Below are 22,189 nucleotides of genomic sequence, written 5' to 3'. Positions count from 1 at the left end.
AAAATCATCTAGATAGTTTTCATTCTTATTTACGTCATGAGATAATTTTAGATGTGAAGAAATCTTGATAATTTTTCAATAATTTTTTATCACAATTTTCCATGATTATCTTGGCGCTTATGTACGGTGATCAAAGGAGGATCAATGAACCCAATATGCCTGGAAGACTCGATATATCCTCAGCGCGTTCGCGCACGAGTGAATCAGAGGCATTCGGCCGTGAAGAAAAAGGGCTCTAACGTGTTGTCCAGGGGAAATGCGAAACTCAACGTCTGATCAAGCAGAACGAATACAGAAATTTTCAATTTTTTTCATCAAATACAATTTTTTTCTGATTTTTGTCATTCTGATTTATTACGTGATTTCTGCACCAGTTGAATCTCGAGCTCGTTAAATGTGAATACAGCGAGAGAGCGAAAGCGGATTATAAAACCCCGTGGGTTCTAACTATATCACAGGATAAGGGTATATAGTATCGTCAAACTACCATTCGTGGAATAGAGCAGAGAGACTTGATGACGAGTTCGAGAGACAATGAGAATTAATTTAACGATGGAATCATTTACGACATGGCAGAGGGGAAAGTCACAAATATTCGTGATGGTGAATTGAAAACAGAAAAAAACTGATAATTCACGATTATGTTGCTCCATGGAAATCATTACAATCTTTCCGAAGTAGTTCTTGTCCTTTTCAAGAATGGTTTTCACAATTTTTGGTAATTTAATTGATAAGTCAATTCATATTCAACATTTCTTTGGAAGATAAAATCCCAATTTTTCATATGGAATTAATTTTTTAGGGCAAAAACAATGTTGCAATTTATTTCTTGAATAACTTCACAAAAATCCATCAAGTGAAATATTCTATCTAGGATTTCGTAGCTTAGAAAAAAGATACTTAATTTTTTTTTTCAAACCTATTAGTGTTAGAGATATCTGACGAATTATTCATATCAAATTCTCACGAAGAAAAGTGAATAATGTAATTTGAATGAAGGCAAAATTATTACTATTTCAGTGATTTTTTTTTTTTTTTTACGGCCTCGGAGTCCCTTTTTCGGGTCCCATTCGGCACTCTATCCAACCCTATGCATGCGGCTGTGGATTCTACACTGTACCGCGTTCGCACTTCTATAGAACATAGAAGTAGCATGGGGAAACCACAGAAAACCCATGCCGGTACAGGCGGTTCTCCTCTATTAGCAACCTCCCGCTCGCCGGAGCCTTCCGTTGAAAAATTCGGTTCCACGGGGAATCGAACTCACAACCTTTCGCACACTAGACTTGCGTCTAATCCACTCGGCCACCGACGTCGGTATTTTTTTTCTGGTTCAATTTGTTTTCATAATTCTGGGGCAATTTATGCGCTTCTAAGTGATGAATTTTAGAAATAGTTTGACTGACTATTATTACGTCAAGGTAATGAATTCTTCGTATTTATTTTTTCTTTTTGTTTTGACAGATGGTTGCACGTACATGTAGTTTGATAATGTTGTTTACATATCATCTCAGCACCTGAGACATCTGAACTAAACTAATAATCGACACGTTACACTTATGGCAATTTGATCAACATTGTAATTATTTCTCAAACATCCTTCGGCCTTCTACAAGAATGATCTGATGGGCTGGTCACTCCTCAATCGAGAGACTCAGTGATTTCCAGAATCAGATTATTTTCTGTTGATTTCTGTGATTTCTCAAATGATTTTTGTGATTTCTATGATTTCTTGTAGATTCTAATGATTTCGGGACTAGAGTGGGGCATCTGTCGATAATGGCAGTTTTGTACATGATGTTACAATTCGGGATTGGATGATTTCGAACGCACCGATACCATCACAAAAATTGTTGAGTTGAAACTGCCAAATCAATTTCGATTTTATACTTATCGATGATTTCCGATGATTTCCAGAAATCTTTAGAAATCACTACCGCAAATGGAAATCACTTGATTTCCAGTGATTTTCATTGATTTCTGATGATTTCTTCGTTGATTTCCAGCCGAGTGGTCCAGTGATTTCCTAAGTGACCAGCTCCTCGGAATGATCAATCCCGCTTAAATGAATACTTGATGGAGATGAATTGACGATTACAAGCTTTTTCCAAAATACAAAAATATATTGTCAAAAAAATCTCAATCATTGTCTTCATTCCAATTGAATCAATGAATCAATTTCTTGGAACGATTTATGTGCAGTGAGAGAGTTATCTCACAGGGAAAATTTAAAAAATTAAATGTAAATTAATGCAAAACCCTAAAAAACAATAACCGTTGTCCCAGGGCGTGTCATACCGTTGCTCAAGCCACTCCACCTTCACCCATTTCGTTTTCCTCTTATTCTCACTGCGCAAGATATTCAACTCGTCTCCTTACTCGCACCGTTTTACCGATTACCATGTACACGGCGTGAATTCCAACTAGAGCCTTTGAAGAAAGATCCCGAAGCCAGAGTGATATATTTTCGAGGAACCGTGATTACCGTCTGTGAATCGTTTAAAGACATTTCTTTTATATTTCGAAGTAATTTTTCAATGTCAGAGATGTAACTTCGGCTTGGACTACGATGGTATCCCCGGATAATGACACAATCTCTCATTTGAAACAACGTAGATACAAAGTTGTTAATAATCCTGAGACAATGTCTTCAAATCATACGACTGGGAGGGCCCGTTAAAATACGATATCGATGGCTAACGGTAACACACGCGTGTCCTCCAGTATCGATGTCAAACGTTGAACAACGCAAATGTGTACTTGTATACCACAGAATTCCTTCCAGCGTTTGTATTTACAGGCGGACTCCACGAAACCGTTGACCGTATCATCAATAAACATAAATTATCGTCAATAAACACTCCACTGGTTTATTTAGTTTCATTATTGTTTTTTGCTTCTCGTCTTCTTTTTTACGGAGATATTTTAATGCCTCCCATGACCTCGATGAGTGTCTGCATTTTTGTAGTTGTTTTAGATTATTTTAATCAACAGCAAAATTCTATTTTGTGAATTCAAACATGACACAAGTGGAATGAAATCTTCATGCTCACACACACGTTGAATAATCTGTGCCTAACGTGTGAAATTCACAGGGAAAGAGAGATTTTGCAGTTAAAGCCAGAAATTATTGATTGAAATCGGATGTCATTTTGTTGAACGGATGATTCAAAATTCTTGATTTATCAAGATCCATGAGGTTTGACGGGGGTTTTGACTTATGTTTTTAGGGCTCGGATTCTGATTGTACCTAACAATTTAGTGGTTTATATTGCCGTTGCACTCAACTACCAGAGGTATAGAGAAACATTTCCTCATCATATGCTGTAAAAAATTTTCGTCTGAATTTTCCCTGCCAAATTCCGGAAATTTTTATCGTGTTCAAGTTCCACTGAAATTTCGGGAAATCTTGTCATTGAAAAATCAAATATTCCATTGATTTTCTGTTCAAATGATCTGGAAATCCATAAAATACTTGATTTTTCAGTTCAATTATTCTTCGAAAACTGAAAAATTTGAAAAATTCAGGGAAAAAGGGAAAATTCATGTAATTTTGTGTCTGAACATTCATGTTCCACTGAAAATTCCATCAAGTTGTGAAACTCCCATCTCATTTCCACTGAAAACTCATGAATTTCCGTGAATTCTACTTAAAACTTGAAATTTCATAACCATTTTTCCCTAAATTTGATTCAATGTTACTCTCATGAGATTTACTCTAATATCTTCCACGAAATTTCAAAAAATTTCCAACAGTGTAGAATATCCAGTATCTCACGAAGAACCATTCGTATATGTTGTAAATTTTACACATCTCCGTTACATTGCGCGATGAGTGATATATAGCCGTTGCTTTCCATATTTAACGAATACATAAATTTAGATGTCGGGTGGAATCGCCAAATTTGTTATGGTAATTCTTCATAACATTTGATTGCATTTTGAATAAATTAAAAATTTCAGGCAATGGTCGGTTGAATTTTCATGATTCCCAAGAATCATTGTCATATCAAGTGCAAATTCAAATTTCCATTCAATTTCTGAAAACAATCGACTGCTTTTCAACTAAAAAATTCGCCTATCATTTTACGAATTGATTGTTGAAGATTTCAAGATTCGTCACGTCACTGAGAGAGAGAAAACCTAAAATATTGGGGCAAACTGAAAGATTTTCTTGATAAGAGTGGATAATTTACAGAACAATTTATTCGAGTTTGGTTTCATCGATAATCATGACAATAGTTAGATTCTTGATTGCAGAAAATTTTGCCCATTGCCGCGTCTTTGCTCCTTTAAACTCGAAGAAGCGTTTTCGGTAAGAATTTTTCGCCACTAGAAATCTTTTTCATTCAGTGATGGGATTTGAAATAAAATTGTCCATCAAAACATTATTGCTAAAAGTCCAGTATCGAGTGTTCGAACACGGTCATTTGATCGCACTTTACATCATTAATCAGAGAATGGAAAAAAATATTAATCATTTACTCTGCTGAGTTTCAACGATTCAGAACGGAAGAAAGAAAAAATTAACAACAGCAATGGGACTTGTAATTTTTCTAGGATAAGTTTCACGGGATATTAAATCGTCCGAGTGACCTACTCCTTCTACAACTAAGTATACTCACTGCCTTGACATAGAATTGATAGAAAATTCTGATAATTTAGAATTTGTCGGGAAACGCAAGTGGACGAGTGACTCAATCCCTCAGTAATATTTTTTACTTGAGAATCTAATCTCGTTACCTAGTATTTTACCTCGAGAAAATGGAAAACGGATTCTTCTAGGCTGCTTAAGTTTGCGGTAATCACTGTAATCTTGAGAAAAATTCAGTGAGGATTGAGTGGATCGCGTTACTGCAGATAAGTGTTGGACTGAGAGTTTCCAGAATTTTTCAACACGCAGAATGAAACGTTAATAACAAAGAATATGGAAGTTAATATGCATCATGTGGTTTTAAGTAAATGGCCCTTTTTGTCAATGTTACGAAAGACTTAAGTGATCGTAAAACTAAAATCGTGAGAAATGAGGGAATATGTGGTGAATATATGGAAATTGTGAGGGAAAATTCAATCATTAAATATTGTAATTGAAGTAATTCATCATTTTCATGACGTTCCCATTATTTTTATGCTTTAATGTAACTACTTGCATAACAATAGTAAAAGTGAAATTTAAGTTTTCAACTTTTATGGAGAGGAATCGAGCACAAGGGAAATGACCCTTTGGTTTCGTTTTTTGCTTACGAATGGAAGTTTTGTAATCGTTTAAATTTAAGTTTTCAATTTTTTGTATTGTCATTCGACCCATTATCATTCAAAAAGTCCGAAAACGCAATTTTTAGACCTTGTCTGTTCGTATGTGTGTATGTAACAAAATTTTTTTTCAAATGTTTGCTAATACATCGATAAATTGATTCATTTTTTGCTCAAATTTAGTTATTGTTGAGCCCTATCCATCAACATTAATTAAAATATAATTCGTCTATGAATTGTTTGAGCTTTCGATTTTTTCCAAAAATCGGTTGTCCCACCAATTTTCAATAACGATATTCATCCGAAATCACCGGATGAATATATTTATATCTGTTGGTTCGATTTATATAATGGGTTTTGCCATTTTCTTTCGTCTTTTGAAAATCTATTGTCCGATTGTTTGATCAAATATTGTATTCCAAATTGATTCAATCATGCATGAAAAAAGTTTTTTCAATCGTCAGTAGTAGCTGTAAAAATCTAACGACTTAAAAATCTAACACGATTGATTAAAGGCGGAATAGAATTCAATTGAATATTATGACACGATATACTATGCAAAAGTGATTTGCAAAGTGTCTATTCGGAAGCATATTGATGATTTATTAGCAAAAATAGCTATATTATGATAAAGGCAAAAACATTGCATTTACCCACTTGTTTTAAGTCATTTGTTTCAACAACAGACAAAAAATGTCGATTTTCGATGGAATTTTTTTTTTTCTGAATATTTAAGACGTTTTAAGAGAGGTTAGTCATTATGATTTTTTCCCTCAACTCGACTGTTTTCTAAAAAAAAGTGGTAAACAGTGACGAACGAATTTATTCATAATTTTTTTAGTGAACAAAAAGTCGATTTAAAAACAAAAATCATAAAGTTTTACCTTTTTTTAAACGTCTTGAATATTTAGAAAAAAAATTCTTCCCGTTTAAAAAATGATATTCGTGGCCTTTTATTGTAACAAATATTTACAAAATGATCAGTCTGGTGTCAATGCAGTAGATTTTTGCATGAATTACTCACGTGTAATATGAACAACCTATGCAACTACGTTAAATCTGAGAGAAATTTTCAGCGAACATTACTAGTAAACAATATCATAAATACCTTAAAAAATCATTTGTTTGTGAATTTTCATTGATGACATCGTTGAAAATACGGAACAATGCTTCATGACCTGCCCCTTTCCCCCCTAAAATCACACGCATTCTATAGAAAAAAAATTTCAGACCGGAAAAAGCTAATTTTCAATTGTTTATTAATGATTTGTTGATAACAAAAAAACACAGGAATCCGACTCGGGGACTTCGATATTCGGATTCAGCGGGTCAAAAAATATAGAACCCAGCGAAAAATTTTTCTTTACCTTTATGAACGACTAGTCTCGGATGCTAGCCCTATGACCACCAGGTGAAAACCCCATAATAGATAACCGTGATTTCTACTTTGTTTCGTGTTCAACTCTTCCGGCCGTTCTATTTTGCTCTGGCCTCCCCCAATTGGAGAAAAATGAAAACGAAAACTTGATGGTGGACCAGATCTTGCAGTTGACAGTTAATGATAAATGAAGTAATTTCGGACAAGAAGTGTCTTCCAATGTTTTCTTTTAGAATCGCACCTTTGAACAATTGTCCAACGCTATTTGAAAATATTAAAAAAAATGGAATAATTCATACATGTCTTGTAAACGCGTGATTATAGGAAAAAATGTCAGAAATCTGTTTGTGTAAACATTTACTAATTTTCTTCTTGGAATAATTCACTATTGAGACAATTTAACATTCAACAAAATGAAAGAAATTTAGAAAAAAATTGAAACTGAAGATCTTTAATGGAGTACTTTTTGTTGATTACCGATTCATTTCATGACCGAGTGATTTAGGAGAAAGATTGTAGATAGTTTTTTTGGGCGTAAAAAATTGTCGACAATAAAAATTTAATGCCATTTCCCCCTAAAATCATTAACTATTAAAATAATTCTCCATTTGTTGAGATCTGGGATCGAGGTAATTGATGACTTCTCATGTTTCATTATTTTACTGGTCCATAAATTTTCCTCCATTTGGGTCTTTCTTGAAATTGCAGCTCGGGTTCATCGAGTGCCTCGAGCACCGGTACAGGGTCGTCGTCCGGTGGTGGCCCAGGAACCGGAAACAATGGGGGCAGCAGAATGGCAGTCATTGGTGTTACAAGGAACGTTCGTTTGAGACGCCGTGGTGCTTCCGGTTTCGGTTTCTCACTGAGGGGCGGGCGAGAGTATGCCGCTGGTTTTTACGTCAGCGATGTCCAGCCAGGCGGTGAAGCGCACAGAGCTGGCCTGAGGGTAACTAACTTTTTGTGTTCATCGATTTCTAGGAGTATTCTGTGCTGCACTTGTCACTGGAATGTTTAAAAATCCGCCTTAGGTTGGTGATCAAATTATCAGAGTTAACGGATATCCTGTGGAGGATGCTGTGCACCAGGAGGTTGCATTACTTGCAAAGAATCAGCAGGTTCTTGTTCTCAAAATTCGAAGTAAGTATCCCTTCAGTGGTGTAAGAGGAATTTTTTCATATAAAATCTAAATTTATCAAATTATTCTAATTTTGTGAATATTTTTTAGGAGTAGAAGTTTATAGAAATTGATCATAAGTTCTTTTGAGACTATAGATCATTTAGATAAAAATTCAGAAAAAAAATTCAAAGAGAATTAGAATTTAGAGAGAAAAAATCCCGCACCGCCCAGCCGGTATTTGAACCCGGGTCTCCCAATTAAGCGCCGGGCGCTCTATCAACTTTTTCTTTTTTTTTTAATACGTTTATTTGACCAAAAAAATACACTATTGAATATACATGGATAGGTACTCTCCCAACTAAGCTACCGGGAACTACGGAAATCTTCTAAAATGAATTAATTTTTAGTTGCATATATGGCGGGCAAAAATCAATGAAAAATTGCAACAAAAATCTAGTGAAAATGACTGAGCTGTGTACCCTGAAAAATCGCTGAAAATGTGGCAAAATTATTCATTTTTATTGTATTTCCTTACCAACAACTCGCAAATTTTAATTCCTACTCATTTGCAAAAAATTACATTTCTAAGAGGGCAATTCATTTTCTACTTCCCAATTGTTTCTTGGCTCCAAGAAAAAATCCCTGAAATACCATTTCGCTCACCGATTAACTTGATTTTACAGTAATTTTTCGTGAAAAGAATGATAGAATAGTACATTAGAGTACAGGGGCACAAATTTCGTTTTCGACAAATGTGAAGTTTACAGGGCGAGCCGAAGGCGAGGTCTATATTCACATTCGTTGAAAACGAAGTTTATGCCCGAGTGGTCTATACCATTTCATCCCACATCGTGCATAAGTCGAGTTGGAAGCACGCTGCGCGAAGCGCAGCGCGCGATAAACTCGACTTATTGCACGGCGTGCCATAAATTGATAATACTGTTTTGTACAAAATTTTGTAAATTATTTACTAGTCAAACAATTCCCAAGACTATCGCCTTATTAATAGATGTTTGAAGTGTGGTAATGTCATTTAGTATTTTGCGAATACCTTCTGAATGAAGGGATGTGCAGACATTTATCAAGAGGCATTATTTATCAACAATTTGATGGATTATAACGAAAGTTTTGCGGTAAAACGTTCTGAACACTAAAAGTTTCAGATATATTTGCTGACGAGTTTAATGAGCTGTTCGCAGCTAATGTGCGTTTACCATTTTACTCTCGCAACAATGAAAGACCGTAAATTTATCGATGCGAGTAATTGAGTCATGTGACACCGTTAATTTTTCATTTATTTTTCAGGCGTTGGCATGATCCCAGTTAAAGAGTAAGTAGTCGGTCTCTACCGAACAAAGGGTTGGTGAAGCTTTTATACAATGATCATGATCAGCATTGTCTGATTTTCAGTAATCCAAATGATCCGGTAACATGGCACATGGTTCAGGGCCAGCAGCAGCAGCAAATTCAGTACAGTGAACCTGCAGCCCCAACAATTCCCTACAATGAAGTACGAATTCGTGTTATGGTTGGGGAAAAGGGACGTTTGGGTTGTGGTGTATGCAAAGGAATCGTGCCAGGACTCACAGTTCAGGTAAACAAAAAATTTCAAATACTTCCTCCGGATAGCCAGTCGGACAAATGTAGGGTTAATCTAGGGTTCATTGTCATTCCTACATGCATGCGACATTTATTCAATACAGTAACGCTCTTCAGAGGTTTCACATAGAAGATTACTCTGAGTTATAGTCTTTACAGAGGTTTCTTAAATGATTTTTAAATCAGTTGTTGGTGTTTTTGCAGTCACATCAATTCATTTCGTTGAAAAATCAATATCGTTAATTCTGAAATATGGAGTCCGTACGTGAAAACAGCACCTACAAAGTTTTTTAGAAGCTGGATATTTTCCGATGTTTTACATTTCTCTGAGTATTTAGTATATCTATAGAGGGTTAAACTCCTAGATTATTCATCATATTATTGACTATAACCGAAGACTATCTGTTTTGAAACGAAAAACAGTAGATACGAGAATAGATCTCAAAATACTCTATTACTATACAAATGAGAAGAAGAAGTTCTTAAAGAACGTAAGGGTGATCGGTCGAGCCGAAGATGAGGAATGTAATCGCACGAGTTAGAACAGTACACTAACATTACGAAATGCCACTTTTGACGAGGGTGCAGTTTGCAGGCCGAGCTAAAGGCAGGTTCTGTAATGACATTGCTTCAGAATCGCAGTTTTTTCATTCAGGTATACTTCAGTTATGCGCAATTTTCCGCACGGAGTACGTTGATATTATTTTTCGTCCGAGTAGCGACAATTATTTTATGACAAACAGTATGTTTCTCACGTATATCATACATTCATAAAATTGAGAAAGAACGCTCTATTTCACGCTCGCCCACCGATGGAAAGGATTAGTTATTGTTAACAAATGGATTTTGGTTGGAGGGTGCAGTCTATTCGGTTTCACCAAATGTTCATTCGTTAATTACATAACAATAATCCGATAAAAATTTTCATCACTGATTTGAATTCTTTGCTATTTTTCTCATGTATTCTATGGGAATGTGAGGATAGGCATTGAATTTATGGGTATTCGTTCATTATTCGAAAAAATATATCAATTTTTAAATTTTCCCTAGACATTGAAAAATTAAAAATTCTGTTTTCGTGTTAATCGCGTTTCTCTTCCTCTTTTCACTTTCTTCCATCAGAATTAGATAATAGAAAAAAAAATACATTGGTTTTTCTTCATTATTAAAAAAAAAACCTTTCCCTACATTTTCCGTATTTTCTATTTCTGTGAACGGAATGCGATCACGGGAATTAAAAATGTTATTTCCCTTCATTTTTTTAAGAAGAAAAAAACAATTTGAAAAATTTCGAAAAGACATAGAAAAATATATTTTTTCATTTCATTGATACTGATTGATGATGATCGATCTCTTTTTGCAAATTCCTTCTTCGGTTTCATTGAAATGAGATCAAATGAATGTAAAATGTTCATATTCGTTCACATTTTCAGATAATTACCAGTAATTAATTTAACGGAAAAAGAAAGAAATGAATAATTTTAATTATTAACGAATATGTATTTGGTCATATTCAACTCTACCATTCCTTAATAGTTGCTGAATCTCGTTTGGAATAAATGAATCATTCTATCAGTATGCAGTATTAAAGATTCTCCTCATTCTATTCTTCCTCAGGGGACAAGAGAGAGTGGTCCAGCTCGTGCAGCAGGTCTTAAAGCAGGTGACGTGATAGTCTGGTGCAATGGACAACGATTGACAGATTTGCCATTCGAGCGAGCCATCGAGGTGATGCGCGGTGCAGCGATCCTCGACCTCGTAGTCAACCGGCCAATCCCAGCCAGCAATGGTCTCTACGACTGTCCAGAGACCCTGTGGATGCGAGGTTCGAGTGGATATGACTCTGAATCCTCGAGTATTGGCCCAGTCAGCCCACCATCACACGGTAATCCCCCGTCACCGCAACACCAGCCTGGTGGTACTCAACGCTACACAGAGAACAGAAATGGCAGGTAATGTACAGCCATTGATCTCAACTCAACCGCTCGTTATGTTCATCTTCATTCAATATTGGGGAAATTTCGACGGTGAAAGTATCGATAATGACAGGGCGGTGAGGTCTTCATGTTTCCGGTGGCATTGATGGAAATTTTTAAGTCATGTTGTAATTTAATAATTAGAGGCTTTGGGAAGGCCAAAAAATAATGGTGGGAACGACAAAAGCAATTTATTTCGGACAAATAATTATTATTTACAACTTATTAGAAGTGAATATCCCTTCTCATTCGTTCATTTTAGTAACACCAAAATGAATCGAGGAAATTTAATGATAACATTTTCCAAATTGGAAAAAACTGTCGCCCAATTCACTGAGTAAATACTAATAGCGAAAGCATGAAGGTGTATAAACTCGAATTGTCTCAGAACCGTTTTTTGAATATCTTTGACAGGAAGAGATTCTATAAAAATAATCAGATTGATTTGTAGGAAATTGCATGGTCTGCAACGAAAGTTTCTTGAAATAATTTTCAAGACATTTGCAAAATGATTTTGTTTCGCTTCTGAGGCTCATTCCCCTCCACGATTTCCGTACAGAAATTTTCAAATCGTTGGGAATGAAAGTATTCAAATTCTGGTCAATGAAATTTCTCATAAAACTACTCATCCAATTGAAATCAGCGATTTCACTTAGTCAAAGGCATTGGATTACAAGTTCACGGATAAGGTTGCATATTAAATTATAAATTTTCTGGATTGAAGAATAAGGATGGTCTTTCAAGTTTATTGAATAATAATCGTGAAAGGAGAAGAGGCCATGTGTTATTGTTTTTTCCTTATTATTTTTCAAATATCTTCGACAGGAAAGGGTTTAGAGAGAATCATCAACAAATCTTGCATCGATAATTGGATTACCAAAGGGTCCTGATATTTCCTTCTTAATCTACTATGTCTAACGATATTTGGAAAATGCTGTTGATGAAATGCTGAGGATCAATGCTGAAGACCCTTTCCAATTTCCCTACAAAATGGTCAATTCCTTCGGAATAAATGCATTACATTAGCGTAGTATTCCTGGTATTCTCAAGCTTTAATTAACTGCATTTCTCATAAAACTATTCACCCAATTAAAATCCACAATTCCCTTGAATCAAAGAAATTAAACCCCAAGTTCCCGAACAGAGTTGTATATTCTCTGTATAGAAACTTGCACTGTATAACATTTCATCGTTATCTCTGCCATATATCCTCCATAATCAGTGATATTTCATGCCCACAAAAAAATATTCCAGAAACATTTTAATAAGTGGAATAATCTTGCCTAAAGGGTTATAAAGCCGTCGACTAAATTACAAGTTGCACGAGCTAATGAAAAAAAACCGAGAATTTATTAGATATGATAAACCGATGATAAACTAACAATATATTACATTTATGTAGAGCCTGTTGTCCACTGGCCTTGTCAACAAGCAGTTGCTCGTCCTCGGAGTGGAATCACCCGTGTGATCAGGTAAGATCACAGACCACTGAGGAGTTAATGCGCCTCATCCGGTGGTAACGTGTGGCCTCGAACGCCTTGCGTCTTGGCATAAAGAAATGGCAAAAGGCTACCCGATATTACGCCAGTTATCACGAGTATACGTTTCAGGGTCAAGACTGGACACGAAAGCCCAACAACACGACGGTCATACGAGTCAATCAAAATGTGAATCAGAATCCAAATCAAAATCAGTATCGCTCGAATATTGGTGTTAATTATTCGACACATCCGGCTTGTCATGGAAATGATGGAATGGGTGATGCCGGAAATGAACCACTTTATGATCCAGTGACGCCGAGAGAGTACGAGAGCCATGACTTTGATGCCAATCCACTTGATGAGAGGAATAGGAGGCTTATGTATGAGAAGGAGAATATTGTACTTTATGATCCACCTGGCGATGATAGAATCACGTACAGTGCGAAGGTAAACATTTAAAAAAGGCATTAATTTTTTACTCATGTTTTTCATTTTATTAATCTCCTACGGGTATACTGTGGTTACTCATTATCATCTCTTCCCATTTTTTGGGGCTTATCATCCTTGTTAAAACAAAAACCCACGGTAGTTATGCAACACAGTCATTTTGTTCAGAGGTTTCTGACAGTGAGTAGTATTTGTCAAGGGGAATACTCAATTCTGTGTTAGGTGTAGATTTTTTAAAACATTTTAATGGCCATTGTTGGTGTTTTTTCACGTTTTTTCATTCCATTGAGAAATCAACATTGTGTACATTTCAATTTCGAGTCTGTACGTGACATCACGGCTCAATTTTTTTGAATGGGTTCAGCAGAAAAAAAACTAGGAAGCTTTTAAGAAACATAATTTTTACAATTTAGAGATTTTTCAAGTTATCAAATCACAATCCTACAGGTATAAATAGGTTCAGGAGAGGATAGCACAAAGATCTAATTCATTGATGATGTCTTTCCAATAGGAGATGAATGCACGAATAGGACTAGTGGTGTATTTATGGAGGGTTAATGTACCCATAGATTAATAGTGATTGTCAAATAATTGGCCAACAACAATGATCGTTTTCTATTCTTAAATTCAATTTTCTAAACCAAGTTTGTATAGTTGGTAATCACTACTAGAGGCCGAAGAAATTATCGAACACTTTCTTGAAATATGTTTGGTGATTAATTTATTAGAAGTTCGTTTTATTCACGTGTGAAATCACATTTATAAAAATCTTCGCCTTATAAACAAGTTATTAATGAAACTACTGGCCAGGATTTTCAAACTAAATCTAAATATCCGTAACTGTTCAACAATATATTCACCTAAACCCTAAGCATACTCCCCTTCGTCCCGATCATGATGATGATATAATTGAATGGTTTCAGGATAATGGATTCTCCCCAAATTTGAATATACCCAGAGCTCCTGACTTTGAACGAAAGACTGTAACAACTGTAGAGGTTCATCAGTCATCAGGACCACCTGCACCACCATGTCCACCTCCGATGTCTTACAAATGGCAAACAGGTAGTTAAAAATTTTACAAAAGATCTCAAATTTTATAACACCAAATTGATATCTTCGTCTCTCCGGAAAATCATGCAGGATTTTAGAAAATTACAGAACAGTCTAGATTTTCATTTTCATAATAATTCTGAACAAAGAAAATTGTAAAAAGATACCGACTTGCATGGAATCCTCTGCAATCATCTACAAGGTTTTAAAATTTTCCAAGCTTCTTTTAGAATATCCCACACGATTCTGAAGCTCCCTCAAAATTTCTGAAAACTCTTCGATTTACTCCCAAGCTCCCGAGTCCCTTTCATAATTGAGGTACTCTCTAGGTGCATCGGCAATTATTACATAATAATAATCCGATAAAATTTTTCATCGCCGATTTAAATTCTTTGCTATTTTTTTATGTATTAATGAAAATATGAGGATAGGAATTGAATTTATGGGTATTGATTCATTATTCGCAAAAATATATCAATTTTAAAATTTTCCTATACATTGAAAAATAAAAAATTCTGTTTTCGTGTTGATCTCGTTTCTCTTCCTCTTTTCACTTTCGTCCATCAAAATTAGATAATAGGAAGAAAATACTTTTTTTTTTCATTATTAAAAAAAAAAACATTTTGAAATTTTCAAGATTGAATAATCGGTTTTTTAAATTTATTCATGATTTTGCTTCCTTTCATTTCCCGTATTTCCTATTTCTGTGAATAGAATACGATCACAGAAATTAAAAATGTTAATCTCCCTTCAATTTTTAAGAAAAAAAAACATTTTGAAACATTTCGAAAAGACAGAAAAATAGATTTTTTCATTTTATTGATACTGATTGATGATAATCGATCTCTCTTTGCAATTTCCTTCTTCTGTTCCATTGAAATGAGATCAAAGGGATGTAAAATGTTTATATTCGTTCACATTTTCAGATCATTGGTACTAATTAATTTAACGAAAAAGAAAGAAATGAAAAATTTTAGGTATGATTATCGAAAAGTGGTTGTCGATCTGTATTCTCACGTGATTTATGGGGAATTTCTCTTCATTCAATGCTGTAACTTGGGAATTAAGGAACAAAAATATATACAATAACAAAAAGAATGAATGAAATTAAATTCATCTAATTGTGAAGGCGGAAATGGAAAGAAAATAAAATAAAATCACAGAGTATAAATTAATCTAGCGAGGGGCGCGAAGCGCCTGTTCGCTAGTTTTGTAGAATATTCTTCAATTTTCTAACACTTATCATCTAAAGGTCTATTACAACATGGACAAAATTGGAACGTATTCGTTTTCTAGCGATTCAGGGTCCAATTAAATTACCAAAAATATTCTTCCTTATAGTGGACACAAAACCAATGATGGGAATGAACAAACAAATGGGCAGTACGATGTCAATGGGCTCAACAGGTTCAACCGAGACGGAATCGAGTCTAGAATCATGTGGAAAGGATTCAGCATCGACGTCGTCCTCCCTCTCAACCTCGTCGTGTGAGCCTGCCTCATCAACAGTCTCTTTTGCCTCAACGATGACCACCTCTAACGTGCCACCCCCCATTAAATCCCCCGAACCCACTCCCACCCCCATTCGTCCACCACCCCCACCTGGACGTACCTGTCCACCGTTATCCACCACTGACCTTGGAACTGCCATAGCCCAAGAACTGCAGCGACGAGCTCAACAGGTTTGTATTTCAATCCACAATTTTTTCTTTATTAATTTCTCTGAGGTGCTATTGAGTCGATTGTGACCTGAGTACCTCTCATAGTAATGATAGAGTGCATGGAAAACGCCCAAGAGCCATTTCTCACGTACATACTTAACACAGTTAAACCTCAGCAACCTTCAAGAGGTGTCGCTCCAGAGTCAAAAGCCATTTCGAGTACCTCTGTACGTGTTTAACTCACTCGAGTATCCATCTGCCACGAGATATTATCATCTGAGCTCTAAATTATCAGGAATATTTGAATTTGAGTGTCTTTGGGGAGATCATTGCAGAAATGTAAAGTAGTGGAATGTGATTGTTTAATTAATTATGCAGATATTTCGGAAATTTACTTTGGATGAAATATCGAGAAATCTTCCTTGTAAAAAAAACCTGTGAAAAAAAAATAATAGAATATTCTATCGGAACTCTCTTTGAAATTGTCTTTTTTTTGCCAATTTGTATTCAAAAAGTTCGTCGCTTTTCTGCGTTTTTTTCAATCCATATGTTCAATAAAAAATATTTTATCGAAAAAAAACGATAGATTTTGATCTCTCAATACAATTGTTTCTGTTGAGATTCTGTGCAATTTATTCTATTGCAATTTTCCAAGTTTTTTTGCTTGATTTCTTTTGACTAAGTAAAAAAATGTAAAAAACTTATGTCGAAAAAATTGGAAAGAGAGTGGTTTCATTGAATAAATTGCAGAGAAAATGAACAGTTGTTACATGCTTTTCTGTTAAATATTTTTCATCCGATATATCTTTAAAAATTTCTCTCGTATACCGTTTCGGGTTTTTACGATTTGTTCCCTTTCCATCCCCCAAACCCCTATGCCGCATTCGCCGAAAGAAGGAAAACCTCACGCCAATCCCGCACTCTAACCACACAGCCACCGCCATCGGTACATCCAATATATCTTTTTTTGAACAAAAATTGTGAGGAATAACTGCATAGTTTTTCATTAGAATCAGCGAAAAACTAACAGGATTACAACAGAAATTTAAGCGAATTATCTAACGCCTGCATTAGGTTGTCTTTAATTTTTTCGTACTTGAAAATTGGTAACGTATAATGTTTTGTGATTTTACCCATCAAGTTGTTTCTTTTCGAGACATCTGCCGAATTAATAAAGCTATCATATTTTGCTATCTTATTTTTTCTGTTGCTTATAACATTTTTATACGACATCTCCAAAACAGAAGACTTTGGGAAAAAATGGCAAGGGACCTTTGTTGAGGAGAAGATTTGTATCCCATAAGGTCTCCTGATGTGTTCTCTTAAACTTTTGAATTATTGCGATCATTTCAATAACGTAGCGAGGAACGGGACGGGTAGTCAGTCAATTTATAAATTTCTGGCGATTGACCGTTGATCTCTGGAAGAACTGATTCTACGAAAAAGCGGGGTTTATGGGGGCTAATGATGTAAATGTAAAGGTTCCTTGAAATTTCGCAGCAAAACTAGCTGTTGCATCTGGCGTTGCCCTTCTTCTACATTTAATTTTCATATTTAAAAATGATGATTTGTTAAGAATTTCCCTAAAATTTTCTGGTCCCCTCCCGAATTCTCTAGAATTTTTTAGAAAATCTCCGAATTTTTAAAATATTTTTAACGTAGAATTTTCTAGAAATCTAGCAGAAAAGCCGCGGATTTTCATAAATTTTTGAGAAAATTTGAGACATCTCTTGAATTCCTCTCTAAACTCCAGAAGCTTCTAGAATTTTCCAGAAAACTGATGAATATGCTCAGATTTTTTTTGTAAAGAAAAGGTTTCAAAATATGTTAAGTTCTAAAAAAGTTCGGTCATTTGATACACATATACGAATTTTCATGCCTCTAACTTCAGCTGTTTCCGAATTCGTATATAATATATATGCACCCTTTTTACCCCCCGAAAATCCGCCGTTAGCAGGTTCTTACGTCACCAAAGGAATCCACATGCAAAGTTCCATGTTTGTAGCTTCAGTACTTTGGGCTGTACGTTAAAATGCGTTCCGAAAATGCCTTCTCCTTTATATTATTAAAATGCATCCAAGGTATTACGAATATTGATCCTTTGAATGCATTCTGACAATATAGATAACTTTATCAGACGTAGAAGAAAAAATTTTTTTTTCTCACTGCTGCATGGAAAATTCATACTTTTCTCCCGCTGATCAAACAGCAAAATATGAACTTTCCTCTGCAGGTGTGTTAAAAAATTGCATGTGCACCTCGGGCGGAGTCTTGACTTTGCGCCCTTGATGCACAATATACTATGGTTTGCAGAACCAAGTTATTGATGTTAGGAAAATCATTGTTTTAGAAGGCATTTTACTGAGAATACGAAACTGATTACTTGGTTTCAGAAATAAAATCCCTAAAATTCAGCACCAGAAACCTGCTAATATCAAGTGAGAAAAGGGCTATTCTGAAATAAATGAACACTAGCGCCGCCGCGGCCGCAAGCGGCCGCGACGTTGATGCCCATTTATTATGCCTTTGCTTTTTTTGTTTCTTTCGAAAATTAATGATTTATCGTCGTTTTAGTCTATTGAGTGTTAAAGTTAATGAAAACAATGCGTCTCGGTTCATTGCTTGTTCAATTTAAATATTATAATAAGTGATCCACTAATTCTGAGTTTCCGTCCTCATTGAATGAAATTTTAATTACTATTGTAATCAAAATTATATTCAGAGTGCAAAACAACAATTATCAAATTTCTCACAGGCCATAATTTTTTTGTCTTCGCCTCCCTCTTCATTTCCGTTTGCAACTTGACAAAAGTATTCAATTATTTTTCTAGAAAAATTATGGGGTCAATTCTGATCTTCTTTCGCTAATTCGAAGTGTTTTCGCTTCATTCATGATTTTTTCACAATTTTATTCGACGATGTCATAAACTTCAAACTTTCATCATCTAATCATCTAAAATTTTTTCAAATTTTCTATAATCTTTCGAAATTTATATTAATTTTTTTCAAGAAACTTGAAAATTTTTGTGGAATTGTGGAGAAAATCTGAAGAATTACCAAATTATTTCCTCCTTTCGCATTTCAATGAATCAGAGTGCAGTATTCGGGCTTTCATGACTGCTTCAAATCAGTTTTATTTGCAAAATGCCGCCCTTTCCTATCAATTGTTTTCCCATTATTTATTCAACAATCCTCGAATATTTGAGAGATATTGTAAATGTTTTGTAATTTTCAAAAACTCCATAGATTGTCTCTAAGTTCTTCAGAAAACCTCATAATTGTCTTGAATTTTTGGAAAACTCCCGAATTATCTTACATTTGGGAAAAAAATTGACAGTTCTGATTTTTTTGGAAACCTGCAACCTTCCTCGAAGTTTCTATAATTCATTCCCTATTCACCCCCTTAGAGATGGATTTTGTAACGAAGCTGAAACACGTATTTATCAATTTCTAACAATCTCTTGATGAGTGCTCACATAAAAGATAAAACCGACTCTGAAATTTTCATATTATCAGTTTCAATAGTTTCGACTTTTGATTACTATCTTAGTCAAGCTGAAGGGCTCTCTTACCATATTTATAACACAATTCCCGTCGGACTCAGAATTCCTTTCTTCCATTCATTGTTCATAATCATTGTCATTGCAAAAAGCAGTGCGACTGATGAAAATGATGTGCCTCAATTTATTAACTATGAAATATTTATATTGCAATGAATAATCTGCGCATATGCTAATTCCTCTGCTCACTGAATAAGATTTCCATCATAATTACAATCCAATTTCTACTCGAACATAATTCGAAGAGTAAATTGCCGAAATTCAATGTTTGGTGATACTCTGGTAAAAGTGCTTGCCAACACCGTGATACAATTTTTCAATCAGTTCACTTGGTAATTCAATTAATCTATTGTTCATATCATCAACATAATTCCCCATTTAGAATATTGTCACCTCATGTTTTCAGCACCAAATTTTGGAAATTAAAACGTAAAATGACAATTTGACTTCTGCTCGATTCTTTTTTGTGAATCTGAAATTCATGTTAATGTGTCAGATATTATGAAAATATCATCATTCCTGTTCTCTACTGTTATGGAATATTGAGCCACAGCTGTTCATTCATAACTGAATTTCTTTTATTCCTATATTATTATTATTCTTTGTTCAACGTGAAAAAATCTATCATCATTTGCACTGTAGTGCATTCAGATTCTTCTGCACTTCATGTAAAAAATATCATAATAAACTCATAATTCTAGTTATTGATTCTAATCAACTTTGGAGAAAACCTTAGTAAGCGCAACATTAAGAAAGTTGAATCATTCTATTGCCCCCGACCTAAATGATTAGAACAATTATAGTTGGTTTATCAATCGAAAATACAGAGTAAGAAATTGGGTGCAGAATATTCACGTTTTCAATGAAAATTCAAGCAACTTTTTATTTTCATACTGTTAAGAAATGTTGAATTCCATTAAATTTTCAGTCAATTTTTAAATTTCATGACTTTCCTCTCTCAATTTAACTTAAATGTCTTGCTCCTAAAAATTACCACTGAACTATCCATGAATTTCAATTTTTTTCAACAGTATAATTGCTAGGAAAAAATGAAGTCGACTTTCTGAAATACACTAATGAAATGATTGGAAAATCACAATTTTCGAAGACCACAATCATTTTTTATATAAATAATCCAATAGCAATCAATGTTTCACTCAAAGAATAATTTTTTTCGTGTAACGGGACCTGAAAAACCCCATCCTCGCCTTCGACTCGGAAGGCAATCGTGCACGTGGAGGACGGTGATCTGTTTTCCAAGGCTCGGGCATGTAATGTACTATTCCTGAATTATAACGAATTCTTCCGTTTTCAGAATTTCACCAAAAATTAGGTCCATGGCAAAAAAATCAATATTATTTTATTTTGTCATATAAGTATTGATTTCATTAAACAAACCATCGAATAACCAAAATCGAATGAAAAATTTAAAATTGAATATTTTTAGATTTTCTATTTTTTTTTTCAATTCATTCTCGACATTCAAGTTCATTAATCATCTATAATTTAATCTTGTCAGCTCGTAACTTTTATCACCAAAAAATCATTTCCCATTCCACTAATTATAAACAAATGCGTGTATTATAGAAAATATGCACTGATGTATTTAATGTATACACGGTGTTCGTTTCTTATTCGAGGTTAGAAATCCGATTTGTAATTCTAGCGTACTTTCGTAAATAGCACTGTCGCGGCCGAATTGCTCATTCTCATGAAAGTTCTCATGAGAATGCGTCTTTCACCCGCCGCAATGACTCTGAAGATAACAACATGTGGCAATTTATTCGATACGACACTCTATTTCTGTTTCATAAGTTCATGATCGAACACGTCCGTTCGACTTCGACTTTCGGTGAATCGATTCGACATTCTTCAATTCGAGTTTTCATTCGGCAGCCATTATGCTTTCCTTTATATATAAGGATTAATTCAACATTAGTTGAGTCAAGTTGTCAGGTTCTATTCTTTCAATAAACAAGGATTTACAAACATCAATAAATTAATTTTAGAAGAGGAAAAGTCAACTTTTGCAAGACCGAGAATTTTATTAATTTAAAAATCTAGATGTTTTTCATCCAAGAATCCCAATGCTCTTATTTTCTGAACCCAAAAGTTTTGAATTGCAGAGCCAAGATTTTTTCCGGAATAGGAAAAAAATGTGCCTCAATTTATGTACAATCATATAAAGTGTGAGGGACATTCCACGCTATTTCGATCAAGAAAAAATGCATGTTTTTTTTTCCTGTGATAATTTGACATATTGCGAGGGGCCGGTAGAGATATCATTTTCTGGAAAAAAATGAAAAAAAAAATGTTTTGAAATTTTGATGGCTAGTCAAAATTTTGGCATACTGAAAAACACTTTTTTTTTGAGACCTCGTAACTCAGCAAATATGCATTTTATGGAAAAAATGTAAGAGGTCTTTTTTGTTGGGAAAGGATGAATTTCTATCTAGAAAAAAAAACGGTAGGAAAAAGTCAATGTTTATGAATTTTTTTAACAACAAATTTATTTGTTTATAAAAAAAATATGCTGACATGGAGCTAAAAATCTGAAAAAAAAATATGATGTAGCACATGTCTTCCTGAGTTTTATGCAATTTTTTTGGCGAGGTACCACTCAATAGTTCATGAGCTATGATTTTTTTGATAAACAAAGTCCCA

The 22,189-nt window shown here is 34.6% G+C and overlaps 1 protein-coding gene across 2 annotated transcripts in view; it reads left to right on the top strand.

The window, feature by feature from the left end:
- LOC107042016 (zinc finger CCCH domain-containing protein 18) overlaps positions 1-22,189 on the top strand; it is a 96,688-nt gene that overhangs the window by 60,616 nt on the left and 13,883 nt on the right. For both annotated transcript variants that reach the window (XM_015262879.2, XM_015262878.1), the window contains exons 2-10: positions 7,340-7,577; positions 7,660-7,768; positions 9,054-9,078; positions 9,159-9,342; positions 10,965-11,299; positions 12,726-12,795; positions 12,934-13,251; positions 14,175-14,316; positions 15,646-15,986. In XM_015262879.2, coding sequence (XP_015118365.1) covers positions 7,340-7,577; positions 7,660-7,768; positions 9,054-9,078; positions 9,159-9,342; positions 10,965-11,299; positions 12,726-12,795; positions 12,934-13,251; positions 14,175-14,316; positions 15,646-15,986 — 1,762 coding nt within the window. The remainder of the gene's footprint in view (positions 1-7,339; positions 7,578-7,659; positions 7,769-9,053; positions 9,079-9,158; positions 9,343-10,964; positions 11,300-12,725; positions 12,796-12,933; positions 13,252-14,174; positions 14,317-15,645; positions 15,987-22,189) is intronic.

Source organism: Diachasma alloeum, unplaced genomic scaffold (genome assembly GCF_001412515.2).
Source record: "Diachasma alloeum isolate Michigan unplaced genomic scaffold, Dall2.0 Dall_scaffold_00401, whole genome shotgun sequence".
NCBI classification, from domain to species: Eukaryota; Metazoa; Arthropoda; class Insecta; order Hymenoptera; family Braconidae; genus Diachasma; species Diachasma alloeum.
Note: the sequence above shows the minus strand (reverse complement) of the source record. Positions and strands in the feature narration are given on the sequence as shown.